This window comes from Monodelphis domestica, chromosome 4, assembly GCF_027887165.1.
Source record: "Monodelphis domestica isolate mMonDom1 chromosome 4, mMonDom1.pri, whole genome shotgun sequence".
In the NCBI taxonomy this organism is placed as follows: Eukaryota; Metazoa; Chordata; class Mammalia; order Didelphimorphia; family Didelphidae; genus Monodelphis; species Monodelphis domestica.
This window is the reverse complement of record NC_077230.1, coordinates 381,453,628-381,465,172: the sequence shown is the minus strand read 5'-3', so window position 1 is coordinate 381,465,172 and position 11,545 is coordinate 381,453,628. Positions and strand designations below refer to the sequence as shown.

At 49.4% G+C, this 11,545-nt stretch overlaps 1 protein-coding gene across 1 annotated transcript in view; it reads left to right on the top strand.

The window, feature by feature from the left end:
- The first annotated feature begins 1,071 nt into the window (after positions 1 to 1,071).
- Positions 1,072 to 11,545, top strand: part of LDLRAP1 (low density lipoprotein receptor adaptor protein 1) — a 33,496-nt gene continuing 23,022 nt past the window's right edge. Inside the window, exons 1-3 of the mRNA XM_056795522.1 lie at positions 1,072 to 1,298; positions 3,724 to 3,836; positions 9,120 to 9,234. Of these exons, the coding sequence (XP_056651500.1) occupies positions 1,203 to 1,298; positions 3,724 to 3,836; positions 9,120 to 9,234 (324 nt within the window). The 5' untranslated portion in view covers positions 1,072 to 1,202. The remainder of the gene's footprint in view (positions 1,299 to 3,723; positions 3,837 to 9,119; positions 9,235 to 11,545) is intronic.

Below are 11,545 nucleotides of genomic sequence, written 5' to 3'. Positions count from 1 at the left end.
TTATTTGAATTTTTATTTATTTAATTAATTTATTTTTTAATTTAATTAATTGATTCAGAATATTTGTTCATGGTTACATGAGTCATGTTCTTTCCCTCCCCTCCTCCCACTCCCCTCCCGTAGCCCATGCACAACTCCACTGGGTTTTACATATGTCATTGATCAAGACTTATTTCCATATTACTAATATTTGCATTAGGGCGATTGCTTAGAATATAGACTTATTTTTTAAACAGTTTTATATTTTTTTCATAGTTACATCATTCTTGTCTCCCTCCCCCCCATCCTCCCCCCCTCCATTTAGAAAAGGAATTATTGTCTCATTAGAATATAAGCTCCCTGTGAGTAGAGATCATTTCATTCTTTGTTTCTGTATCCCCAGTGCCTAGCACAGTGCCTGGAATGTAGTGTCTAATAAATGTTTGTGGATTGATTGATTCTCTGGCTCCTTTAACTGATATAACGTGGTCTCCCCCTCATCTCGGACTCTCCTTTGGACCAGTTCCATCTTGTTCATTGCCTTCCCTAAATCACGGCGCTCAGAACAGAACAGGTGTTTGGGGGTCTTTTTGCTCTCCGGTTTTTTGGTTTTAGTTTGTGGTTTATTTTGGACCCCTATCACGTAGCACAGTGCCTGGCACATATTAGGTGCTTAAGAAATGTGTGCTGACTGCCTGACCGAAGGATTCACCTCCTTTATTTGGTAGGAAGACTCAGGGCCAGCAGGACCTCACCGAGAGAGTTCCGTGCTGGGGCTCTGGGGCTCTTGCTTTGCCCCCCATCCCATATCTCTTTTTCTTTCCCTCTCTCTCCCTCCCCCCCCCTCTCTCTCTGTCTCTGTCTCTCTGTCTCTGTCTCTGTCTCTCTCTCCCTCCCCCCCCCCTCTCCTCTCTCTCTCTCTCTCTCTCTGTCTCTGTCTCTCTGTCTCTCTGTCTCTCTCCCTCCCTCCCTCTTTCTATCTCTCCCTCCCTCTCTCTCTCTCTGTCTCTCTGTCTCTCTCCCCCCTCCTTTCCTCCCCCCTCTCTGTCTCTCACACACGCGTGCACACACACACACGTGTGCACACACACTCACACTCTCCCCTTTCTCGGGGAGCAGTTTCAGAGAGTCACGCTTGCTCTCTCCCCGTCTCCCTTCTTCTCCCTCCTCTACCAGAGTTACCCGAGAACTGGACGGACACGAGGGAGACCCTGCTGGAGGGGATGCTGTTCAATCTCAAGTACCTGGGCATGACCCTGGTGGAGCAGCCCAAAGGGGAGGAGCTCTCGGCAGCTGCTGTGAAGCGCATTGTGGCCACGGTGAGTGTGGCGCCATGTGGGGATTTCTCCTGCTCTGCCTCAGTGGGCTGAAGGGGCGAGTGAGGCTTGGGCTGGCCCTGGCCCTGCGGGGCCGTGCTGTGGTTCAGACTATAAAATATGCAACCTCGTCCTGGCCTGGGCACGGCTCCCTGGCCTTCGGCGACCCCCATGCGTAGGTGAGCGGGAGGCAGAGTGGCCTGATGGACAGAGCCTTGGGATGGGACATGGGACGAGTCACTTCTTGAATCCGTTTCCCTTCTCTTAAAATGAGGGTTGGACTAGAGGCCTCTGAGTCATAACAGCCAGAGTCTGTGAGCCTCTGCCTGTAAGGACGCATTGTTCTGAAATCCTCAGGGAGACAGGCAGTGGCAGCTCCCGCTGGTGGCTAGGGGCAAAGAGGGGGTAGGGAAGGGTAGAGTGGGAGGCCATGCTGGGGGTGAACCATCCTTTGGCCTTGAAAAGAGAAAGCCTGGGGCCTCGTTCGTGTTGGAAGGCTCCAGATAATAGGCAGGAAGATGCTGTGAAGTCCCCCAAGGGCTCAGATGGTAGTCTCAGGATCACATAGCTATGGGTGCCCCCTTTCATCCCCACCAGCCTCCCCGCCTGGCCCCCTCAAAGGGGACCGAACTATAGATCTTGTATGTTGACCCCGAGGGCAGTGTGCCCTTCCTCTAGTCCTTATTGGTCATTTTTACTTTTTATTTTAACCTTTTCCAAAGCTTTTCCCAGTTCTTTTAAAAATTTTACTTTTAATATATATATTTTTAATTTTTGCATATATAGTTATTTCCCTGTTCTTTTGCCAATTCTCACATGTGCTTTAGGTCAAAGAAGGGAAGACAATAATAGTGCTGAAGGGGTGGGTTTCAGGGTATCCTCAAGGGCCTCATCTCCTGGACTCAGGCTGGTCCTTCCTTCTGATTCAAACCACCACAACCTCAGACTGGAGTTACTGATTTGGGGGGCATGAAGGAGAGGAAAGAAAGAGAAGGTGGAAAGATGCTGTTCTAGATCTGGGAGTAGTTCTTCCATTACTCCTTCCCCCCAAATCCAAGACGTCCCCATATCCATTCATACATTCATTCAGTTCAGAATTATCAAATGTCAGAGCTGGGAAGAACCTTAGAATCCAGAACATTAGACCTGAGGAGAACTTTAGAACCCAGAATGTCAGAGCTGGGAAGAACTTTAGAACATAAAACATTAGAGCTGGGTGAGACCTTAGAACCCAGGATGACTGAGCTGGAAAGAACCTTAGACCCCAGAACAATACAGCTAGGAAGAACTTTAGAACCCAGAATGTCAGAGCTGGGAAGAACCTTAGAACATAAAACATTTGAGCTGGGTGAAACCTTAGAACCCAGGATGTCAGAGCTGGAAAGAACCTTAGACCCCAGAACATCAGAGCTAGGAGAAACTTTAGAACCCAGAATATCAGATCTGGGAATAACTTTAGAACATAAAACATTAGAGCTGGGTGAGACCTTAGAACCCAGAATGTCAGAGCTAGGAAGAACTTTAGAACCCAGAACATCAGAGCTAGGAAGAACTTTAGAACCCAGAACATCAGAGCTGGGAAGAACCTTAGAACATAAAACATTTGAGCTGGGTGAGACCTTAGAACCCAGAATGTCAGAGCTAGGAAGAACTTTAGAACCCAGAACATCAGAGCTAGGAAAAACTTTAGAACCCAGAATGTCAGAGCTGGGAAGAATCTTAGAACATTGAATGTTAGAGCTGGGTGGGACCTTAGAACCCAGAATATCTGAAGTTGGAAGAACCTTAGAACCTAGGATGTCAGAGCTGGAAAGAACCTTAGACCCCAGAACATCAGAGCTAGGAAGAACTTTAGAACCCAGAACATCAGAGCTAGGAAAAACTTTAGAACCCAGAATGTCAGAGCTGGGAAGAATCTTAGAACATTGAATGTTAGAGCTGGGTGGGACCTTAGAACCCAGAATATCTGAAGTTGGAAGAACCTTAGAACCCAGGATATCAGAGCTAAGACGAACCTTAGAACACAGAATGTTGAAGCAGGGAGGGCCCTTAGAACACAGTCCAGTGCCGCTATAGTCCAATCCCTCCATAGAGAAATAACTTAGGCCCAGGGAGGAGAAGCAGTTTGCCCAAGGTAAGTCATTGTTGGACTATAACTCAAGTCTCTCCTGCCTGCTCCATGATGACATCAGAGCCTCTCGAGAACGCTTTTGGAGACTTGACCTGCTAGCCCTGTCCAGTGAGAAGCCATTACAGCATCTATTTTTGTCTGTTGGTATTTCTGTCTGTCTAGGAGTGAAGCCATGGAGTCAGGAACTGCATGGGAAGGGGCCATTGCAGCTCTGGGGAGGATATGGGGTTGTCCTTGAAGGATGGTAAAATTGCTGGACCAGCCTCTCCACTCACCTTGTCCTCCTGTCTCCCTAAGGCCAAAGCTAGCGGGAAGAAGCTTCGGAAAGTGACCCTCCAAGTCTCCCCCAGGGGCATCATCTTACATGACAGTGGGACCAATGAGCTGATTGAGAATGTTTCCATCTACAGGTAGGCCCCACCCCCAGAGCCTGCCATCTTGAAGTGTGGATGGGGATGTCAGTGGATCAAGGCAAGAACTTAGAGGGTCATGGTCCTAGAGCTGGAAGGGACCTGCTGAGACTATCTGGTCCTCTTGCCAATTTTATTGTTGTTGAGCCATTTCAGTCAATACACAGTCAATGCACAGTATTGATTCTAAGATAGAAGGCAAAGGTTTAAAAAAAAAAGAATCCTTAGAACATTGGAGATGGGAAATCTTGGGTTCAAATCTGGCCACAGACTCTTCCTAGCTGTGTGACCTTGGGCAAATCACTTAACCCCACACTTAACCCCAAGTGCCTAGCCCTGACCACTCTTCTGCCTTGGAATTGCTATTTAGTGTCAATTCTAAGACAAGGGAAGGAATTTAAAAAAAGAACCCTTGGAATAGATGATCTCTAAGGTTACTCCCTGATCTAAATCTTTGATCCTAATGGAAGGCCCGCAAGGGGAGGGACTCCTTTGTTTGGACTTTATATTCCCCATCTGACCAGCAGAATGCCTGGCACGTAGTAGGTGGTTACTGAGTGTGTGCTGAATTCAGTTGACTGAGGCACTTTATTCCCCACTGTCCTGTGTGTTGGGTAGGGAGAGTGTTGTTCCCTTCTGAAGAAGAAGTAAAGTGGTGAGCTCAGGGCCACACTAGTAAATGGCAGCATCGGGCCTCCTGCTCGTGCTATCTCCCTGACCTGTCTGTGGATGGTTGGGCATCTTCTGACACAGGTTCCTGCTGCCAGGCCAGACGGGGCATGTCACCTGCCTGGACTCTGATCTTGCTTTTCCAAATATTTTGATAATTGCATTTCATTATAACTGGTTTCTTTTGCAATTTTATGGATTTTGTTCTTATGCCTTATGCATCAAAACACATTCTTCTCAGAAGACCTTGTCCTTGGGCTTTACCATGACCCAAATCAGCACTATGGTGGGGCCTTCAGAAAGAGTGTTACCAGTCATTTGGCTGCTGGTCAGCCTTCTGGTGAGGAGCCTCTCTGAATGTAGCTGGGTTGGCTTTCTGATATTAGGTCAAGCTTTGACCCAGAGCAGCCTGAGCTCTGCCAGTAAAGTCTTTGAAAGCCCTTCTGCCATGATGAGACGATCTCTGACCATCACTTCTTTGGGCTGCACAGGGAGCTGCCTGGCTGTGGGGTGAGAACCTAGACTGTCAGTCACCCCCCTTCCCTTGCTTGGCTGTGAAATAAAGGGACTTAGACTGGATGGGATCGTAGACTATCCAGCTCAGCCCTTGGATCCCCAAGGAAGGGGCTTCCCTGCGTCCTTGACACCTTCTGTTCTGCCCCTCTCCCATCACCCGTTGGAGCTGTCCAGAGACACTGTGCTGATGCAGAATAGCAGGTCCCCTCCCTGCTGCTGCTCCTGTTGTCATTCGGAGACTAGAGAGTAAGGGGATGAGGGGAGCGACCAAGACAAAGCTCAGGCCTGGTCCCCTCCCAGGCTGGGGTCTACAGGACAGCTTGTGGATTGAGCAGATGTCTTGGAGTTGCATTTGGAAGGTCGAAGACCTGGATTTGCATCCCACCTCCTCTTCTTCCTCCCTGTGTGGCCAGCTCCATCACCTGCCTAAGTCTTAATTTCCTCATCTGTAAAATGAGGCAATCGGGCCAGTTGGCTTCAGAGGTCTCTTCCAGCTCCAGAGCAGCCATTCTGTGGCTTGGGTGGTCTCCCAGTTTTGCTAGTTGCATCCCTGTGCATCTCATCTATGAAGTGGGAGCTGATAAATCTCACAGTGTCTGCCTCGAAGGGGCCCTGGATGGCACCTTGACCTCCCTAAGCTACTCTTGGTCTAGGAGCCTGGCCAGCTCCCCTCATCAGGCAATGAGTGATGGCTCAAGGCGGAGGGCATAGGGAGGAGGGCCTGGGCTTCTGGCTCCCTTGTTAAAGCCTGCTGGCTCCTCCCCAGATGGGGTGGAATCATTGAGGCCCTGGGGACAATTCCTGCCTAAGCTTGTATGATGAGACAATAGAGCAGAATTTGTCAGGGAGCCAAGGGCACTGAACCCAGGCACAGGCTACCACTGGGAGGATGCCAGAGAGAAGGTGGCAGTAAGTGCACCACTCTGCTCAGACACAGACACACACACACGCAAATATGGGCATGGAAAGCTTTTCATACCATTTCTTTTAGGACTGACTGGGAATATGGAGAACCAAGTCTATCTTTGCTTTGCCAATATCTTGGTATGTAAACTTCAACAAACCTCTTCTCTATGGTCCTCAGGTTACTCATCCGAAAATGAAAGGGTGAGGTTCCTCTTAGCTCTGACATTCTCTCTTCTAAGGTCTCTCCCAGCTCTGACATTCTCTGCTCTAAGGTCTCTCCCAGCTCTGACATTCTCTGTTCTAAGGTCTCTCCCAGCTCTGACATTCTCTGTTCTAAGCTCTCTCCCAGCTATGACATTCTCTATTCTAAGGTCTCTCCCAGCTCTGACATTCTCTGTTCTAAGGTCTCTCCCAGCTCTGACATTCTCTGTTCTAAGCTCTCTCCCAGCTCTGACATTCTCTATTCTAAGGTCTCTCCCAGCTCTGACAGTCTCTGTTCTAAGCTCTCTCCCAGCTCTGACATTCTCTGTTCTAAGCTCCCTCCCAGCTGTGACATTCTCTGTTCTAAGCTCTCCCCCAGCTCTGACATTCCCTGTTCCAAATTCTCCCCCAGCTCTGACATTCTCTGTTCTAAGGTCTCTCCCAGCTCTGACATTCCCTGTTCCAAATTCTCCCCCAGCTCTGACATTCTCTGTTCTAAGGTCTCTCCCAGCTCTGACATTCCCTGTTCCAAATTCTCCCCCAGCTCTGACATTCTCTGTTCTAAGGTCTCTCCCAGCTCTGACATTCTCTGTTCTAAGGTCTCTCCCAGCTCTGACATTCCCTGTTCCAAATTCTCCCCCAGCTCTGACGTTCTCTGTTCTAAGCTCTCTCCCAGCTCTGACATTCTCTGTTCTAAGGTCTCTCCCAGCTCTGACATTCCCTGTTCCAAATTCTCCCCCAGCTCTGACATTCTCTGTTCTAAGGTCTCTCCCAGCCCTGACATTCTCTGTTCTAAGCTCTCTCCCAGCTCTGACATTCTCTGTTCTAAGCTCTCTCCCAGCTCTGACAGTCTCTGTTCTAAGATCTCTCCCAGCTCTGACATTCTGTGTTCTAAGCTCCCTCCCAGCTCTGACATTTTGTGTCCTAAGGGCTCTCTGAGCTCTGACAGCCTCTGATTTAATGCTCTGTGACTCACTTTCACAATATGTTTCTTAGGCATCTGGCTGGGGCCATGGGTCATTCTCAGAAATCACTCACAGGTCCCGTTTCTCTTCTGGCACATTAAGGCTTAAGAAGAGCTTTCTCACCATAGATAGCCCTGCCAGGCAGGAAGGACACATTATTTATCCCCATGTCCAGGTGAAGAAGCAGGTAATGCAGAGGAGTTCTACTCCCCCTGCCCATCCCTTCTGCTCAGGGCCCAGCAGCTGCTTGCTGCCAGAGGCTGGGCTCGGATCTGGGGCTCCTGGGCCCAATACTTGTTCTGTCCTGCTTGGTGGAAGACCTCTGGGGGATGCAGATGTGTAGGCCACTGAGATGGGCTCTCCCTAAGGATTGTTACTAAAATGAGTGATCATTGGTATTTATAGAGCCCTTTACAGTTTGCAAAATCACTTCCATGAATTGTCCTGAGCTTATTGACAAGTAGAGGGAATAAAGAATTGTAAAACAAGGCAGGAATTGAGAGCGAGAGTCTGGGGAGGTTCCGGTGGCCGCAGGAGCCTGTGGGGCGGCTGGCTGGTGGGCCAGGATGGACGAGCTTGGGGTCACAGCTTGCTTTGCCTATAGATTCTCCTGGAAGCTGCAGCCCCTTTTCTATGAGCTTTTTAAATTTTTTTTAAGTGATAATGCAAGTTTCTTTATTAAAAATAATTTACTGCATTGGTAACGTTTCTATGTCCTGTTGTCATCCATGGAACTTTGCCTCCAGATACATTAATTAGCATTTATGGACATCCTTGCTGTCCCTGTCCGTTCTCCCCCTCCCCAGCTCTTTGCACCTTCCCTTCCTCCCTGCTTGTACATCTGTCCTTCAACATTGCTGCCAATCTTCACTTCTTACAGGTAGGTCTAATCATGCTGTTCCTTTGCTTAAAGACCTTCGGTGAGAGGCAGTAGAGAGAGCATCAGGCCTGGAAACAGGAGGTCCTGGGTTCAAAAGTGGCCTCAGACACTTCCTAGCTGTGTGACCCTGGGCAAAGTTACTGAACCCCCATTGCCTACCTTTGCTGCTCTTCTGCCGTAAAATTGACATTAGGACAGAAAATAAGGGCTAAAAAAACAAAATAAAATGAAGGCCTTCAGCTCTGTCCCAAGAGCCTGTTCAATTTTTTTTTAACCTCTTAAATTTCATTCTTTTTCAATACTGTCTAATGGTTCCAAGGCAAAAGAGTGAGAAGGGCCAGGCAATGGGGGTTAAGTGACTTGTCCAAGGTCACTAGAAATTGTCTGAGGCCAGATTTCAACCCAGGATGTCCTGTCTCTGGGACTGACTCTCTAATTGAGGCCTTCCACATGCTGGTGTCCCCCTACCTGGTAGCCTATTCTCCTACTTTGCGCCCCCCCACTTTGGGTAACCTTCCTTGTTTGGGATGTAAAATAGAGGAGGAAAAGTGGGGGGCCAGGAAGTGCCCAGGTCTTCTGATTTCTAATCCAGCTTTTTTCTCACTCTGAGACCCACTAAGTCAATACTAAGAGCTCACATCTCTATATAGAATGCTTTAAGGTTGCAAGGTGCTTCCCGCCCCCCCCAGGCAAGTAATGAAAAAATTACTTTTCCCCATTTGAAGATGACAACATGAAAGCTTCAAGGGGTAACTGACGTGCCTAAGGTCACACCGAGCTAGCATGGGGCAGGACCAGGTGCGAAGTGGGATCTTTCCACATTCACGTTCTGTGTCAGCCAGATGTTGTTTGGTGGCAGGGGATGGATTGGACGGCTTCACCCTCCCAACCTCAGCCTCAGAAGCCCTTGTGAGAGTGATCTGGGGGCTCCCACGTTCCCTCATCCGATTCCTGTCTCTGCCCCTCTGTAGCCCCCCGAGAGAGCCTGGGTGGGGCTGTCCATCCAGCCTGCATCTCCCCACTCTGCCCTCCACTCTTTAGCCCAGGGTTGTAGGGGCCTGCCCGAGGGAGAGTTGAGGGTTCGACAAGGGAACCGACCCCTAACCTTGTGCTTTGGTCTCCTTCTCCCCCTGTCCCGGCCTTCAGGATCTCCTACTGCACAGCAGACAAGATGCACGACAAGGTTTTTGCTTACATCGCACAGAGCCAGCAGAGTGAGAGTCTGGAGTGCCACGCATTTCTCTGCTCCAAGAGGAAGATGGTTAGTGGGAGACCCCGGGTCCTGGACCGCTTGAGGTCTGCCGGGAACATGGGGAAGAGGGTGGTCGGGACTGGCTTGCTTGGGGCCTACACACCTCCCTCCATCCCCCCACTCCTTACCTTTGGCCCCCGGAGCCTTGTCCGTAGGGCGTCCCTTTGCAGGTCTTCTCTGACACAGGGAGATCTAGAGAAATGTAGGACCCCTCAGGCTCTGTCCTCGGGAAGACGCCAAGCTGGAGGTGGGGAGGAGGCAGACAGTTACTCTTCTTCATTTGAGGAGGGGGTGTCTCTGCCTTCGGGGCTCAGTCCGTCCATCCCCAGCTTCTCTGGCTAAGTCTGTGCTCAGTCCTCTGGAGTGCTAGAATTATGGAGTGTTATTACAGGGAGGACCTTAGAACCCAAAATGTCAGAGCTGGGAGAGAGCTTAGAACAGAGAATGTCAGAGCTGGGAGAGAGCTTAGAACAGAGAATGTCAGAGCTGGGAGAGACCTTAGAACAGAGAATGTCAGAGCTGGGAGAGACCTTAGAACAGGGAATGTCAGAGCTGGGAGAGATCTTAGAACAGAGAATGTCAGAGCTGGGAGAGACCTTAGAACAGAGAATGTCAGAGCTGGGAGAGACCTTAGAACAGAGAATGTCAGAGCTGGGAGAGACCTTAGAACAGAGAATGTCAGAGCTGGGAGAGACCTTAGAGCAGGGAATGTCAGAGCTGGGAGAGACCTTAGAACAGGGAATGTCAGAGCTGGGAGAGAGCTTAGAACAGGGAATGTCAGAGCTGGGAGAGATCTTAGAACAGAGAATGTCAGAGCTGGGAGAGACCTTAGAACAGAGAATGTCAGAGCTGGGAGAGAGCTTAGAACAGGGAATGTCAGAGCTGGGAGAGACCTTAGAACAGAGAATGTCAGAGCTGGGAGAGACCTTAGAACAGGGAATGTCAGAGCTGGGAGAGATCTTAGAACAGAGAATGTCAGAGCTGGGAGAGACCTTAGAACAGAGAATGTCAGAGCTGGGAGAGACCTTAGAACAGAGAATGTCAGAGCTGAGAGGGAGCTTAGAACCCAAAATGTCAGAGCTGGGAGAGACCTTAGAACAGAGAATGTCAGAGCTGGGAGGGAGCTTAGAACCCAAAATGTCAGAGCTGGGAGAGACCTTAGAACAGAGAATGTCAGAGCTGGGAGGGAGCTTAGAACACAGAATGTCAGAGCTGGGAGGGATCTTAGAACAGAGAATGTCAGAGCTGGGAGAGACCTTAGAACAGAGAATGTCAGAGCTGGGAGAGACCTTAGAACAGAGAATGTCAGAGCTGGGAGGGAGCTTAGAACAGAGAATGTCAGAGCTGGGAGAGACCTTAGAACACAGAATGTCAGAGCTGGGAGAGACCTTAGAACACAGAATGTCAGAGCTGGGAGAGACCTTAGAACAGAGAATGTCAGAGCTGGGAGAGACCTTAGAACAGAGAATGTCAGAGCTGGGAGAGACCTTAGAACAGGGAATGTCAGAGCTGGGAGAGACCTTAGAACAGGGAATGTCAGGGCTGGGAGAGACCTTAGAACAGAGAATGTCAGAGCTGGGAGAGACCTTAGAACATCAGAGTTGGAGTTAGGGGGGCCTTTGAACAGAAAACGTCAGAGGTGGGAGAGCCCTTAGACTCCGTAGTCTGTCTTCTCTATGATTCAGAGGAAGATAGGGAGCTCAGGTAGGAGCAGAACTCAGGTGTTCTGGCCCCCTGTCTGGGCTTTTTTCTGCTTCTCACTCTCGCCAGGTACCCAGCATCCCAGGACATTATAAGACCCTGATAGGAGAGGCCTTGGGGATAGTAGAAAGGATGTTGAGGTTCAGGAGAGACTGCTCTGCCCACAGTCTCCCACATAATGGCTGAGTAGAAGGGCTGATAGAGGCCTTCTTAGGCCCATTCCTCTGTCCTATAATAGAAACTGAGGCACAGGAAAAACTAGGAGTCCAATGCCAGCTGCTTTTGCCACTGTGCTGCTCTGAGATCCTCCCTAAGGTATGTTCTGGGAACCTTGAGTAGAGGCTCTAGGTATAGTGGATAGAGCTCTGGGTTGGGAGTCAGTAGACCTGAGTTCAAATCCCACCTCAGACACTAACTGGGCAACCTTGGACAAATCTCTTAAGCGTTTCCAGCCTCAATTTCCCCATCTGTAAAACAAGGGTGATAGCAATAGCACTTCTTTCTCCAGGATTTTGACACTCAAAGGAACAAATATTTCCAAAGTGGTCTAAAAACCTTAAAACCTTATAGAAATGGACAGCTAGGTGGCACAGTGGATAGAGAGGCAGGTCTGGAGTCA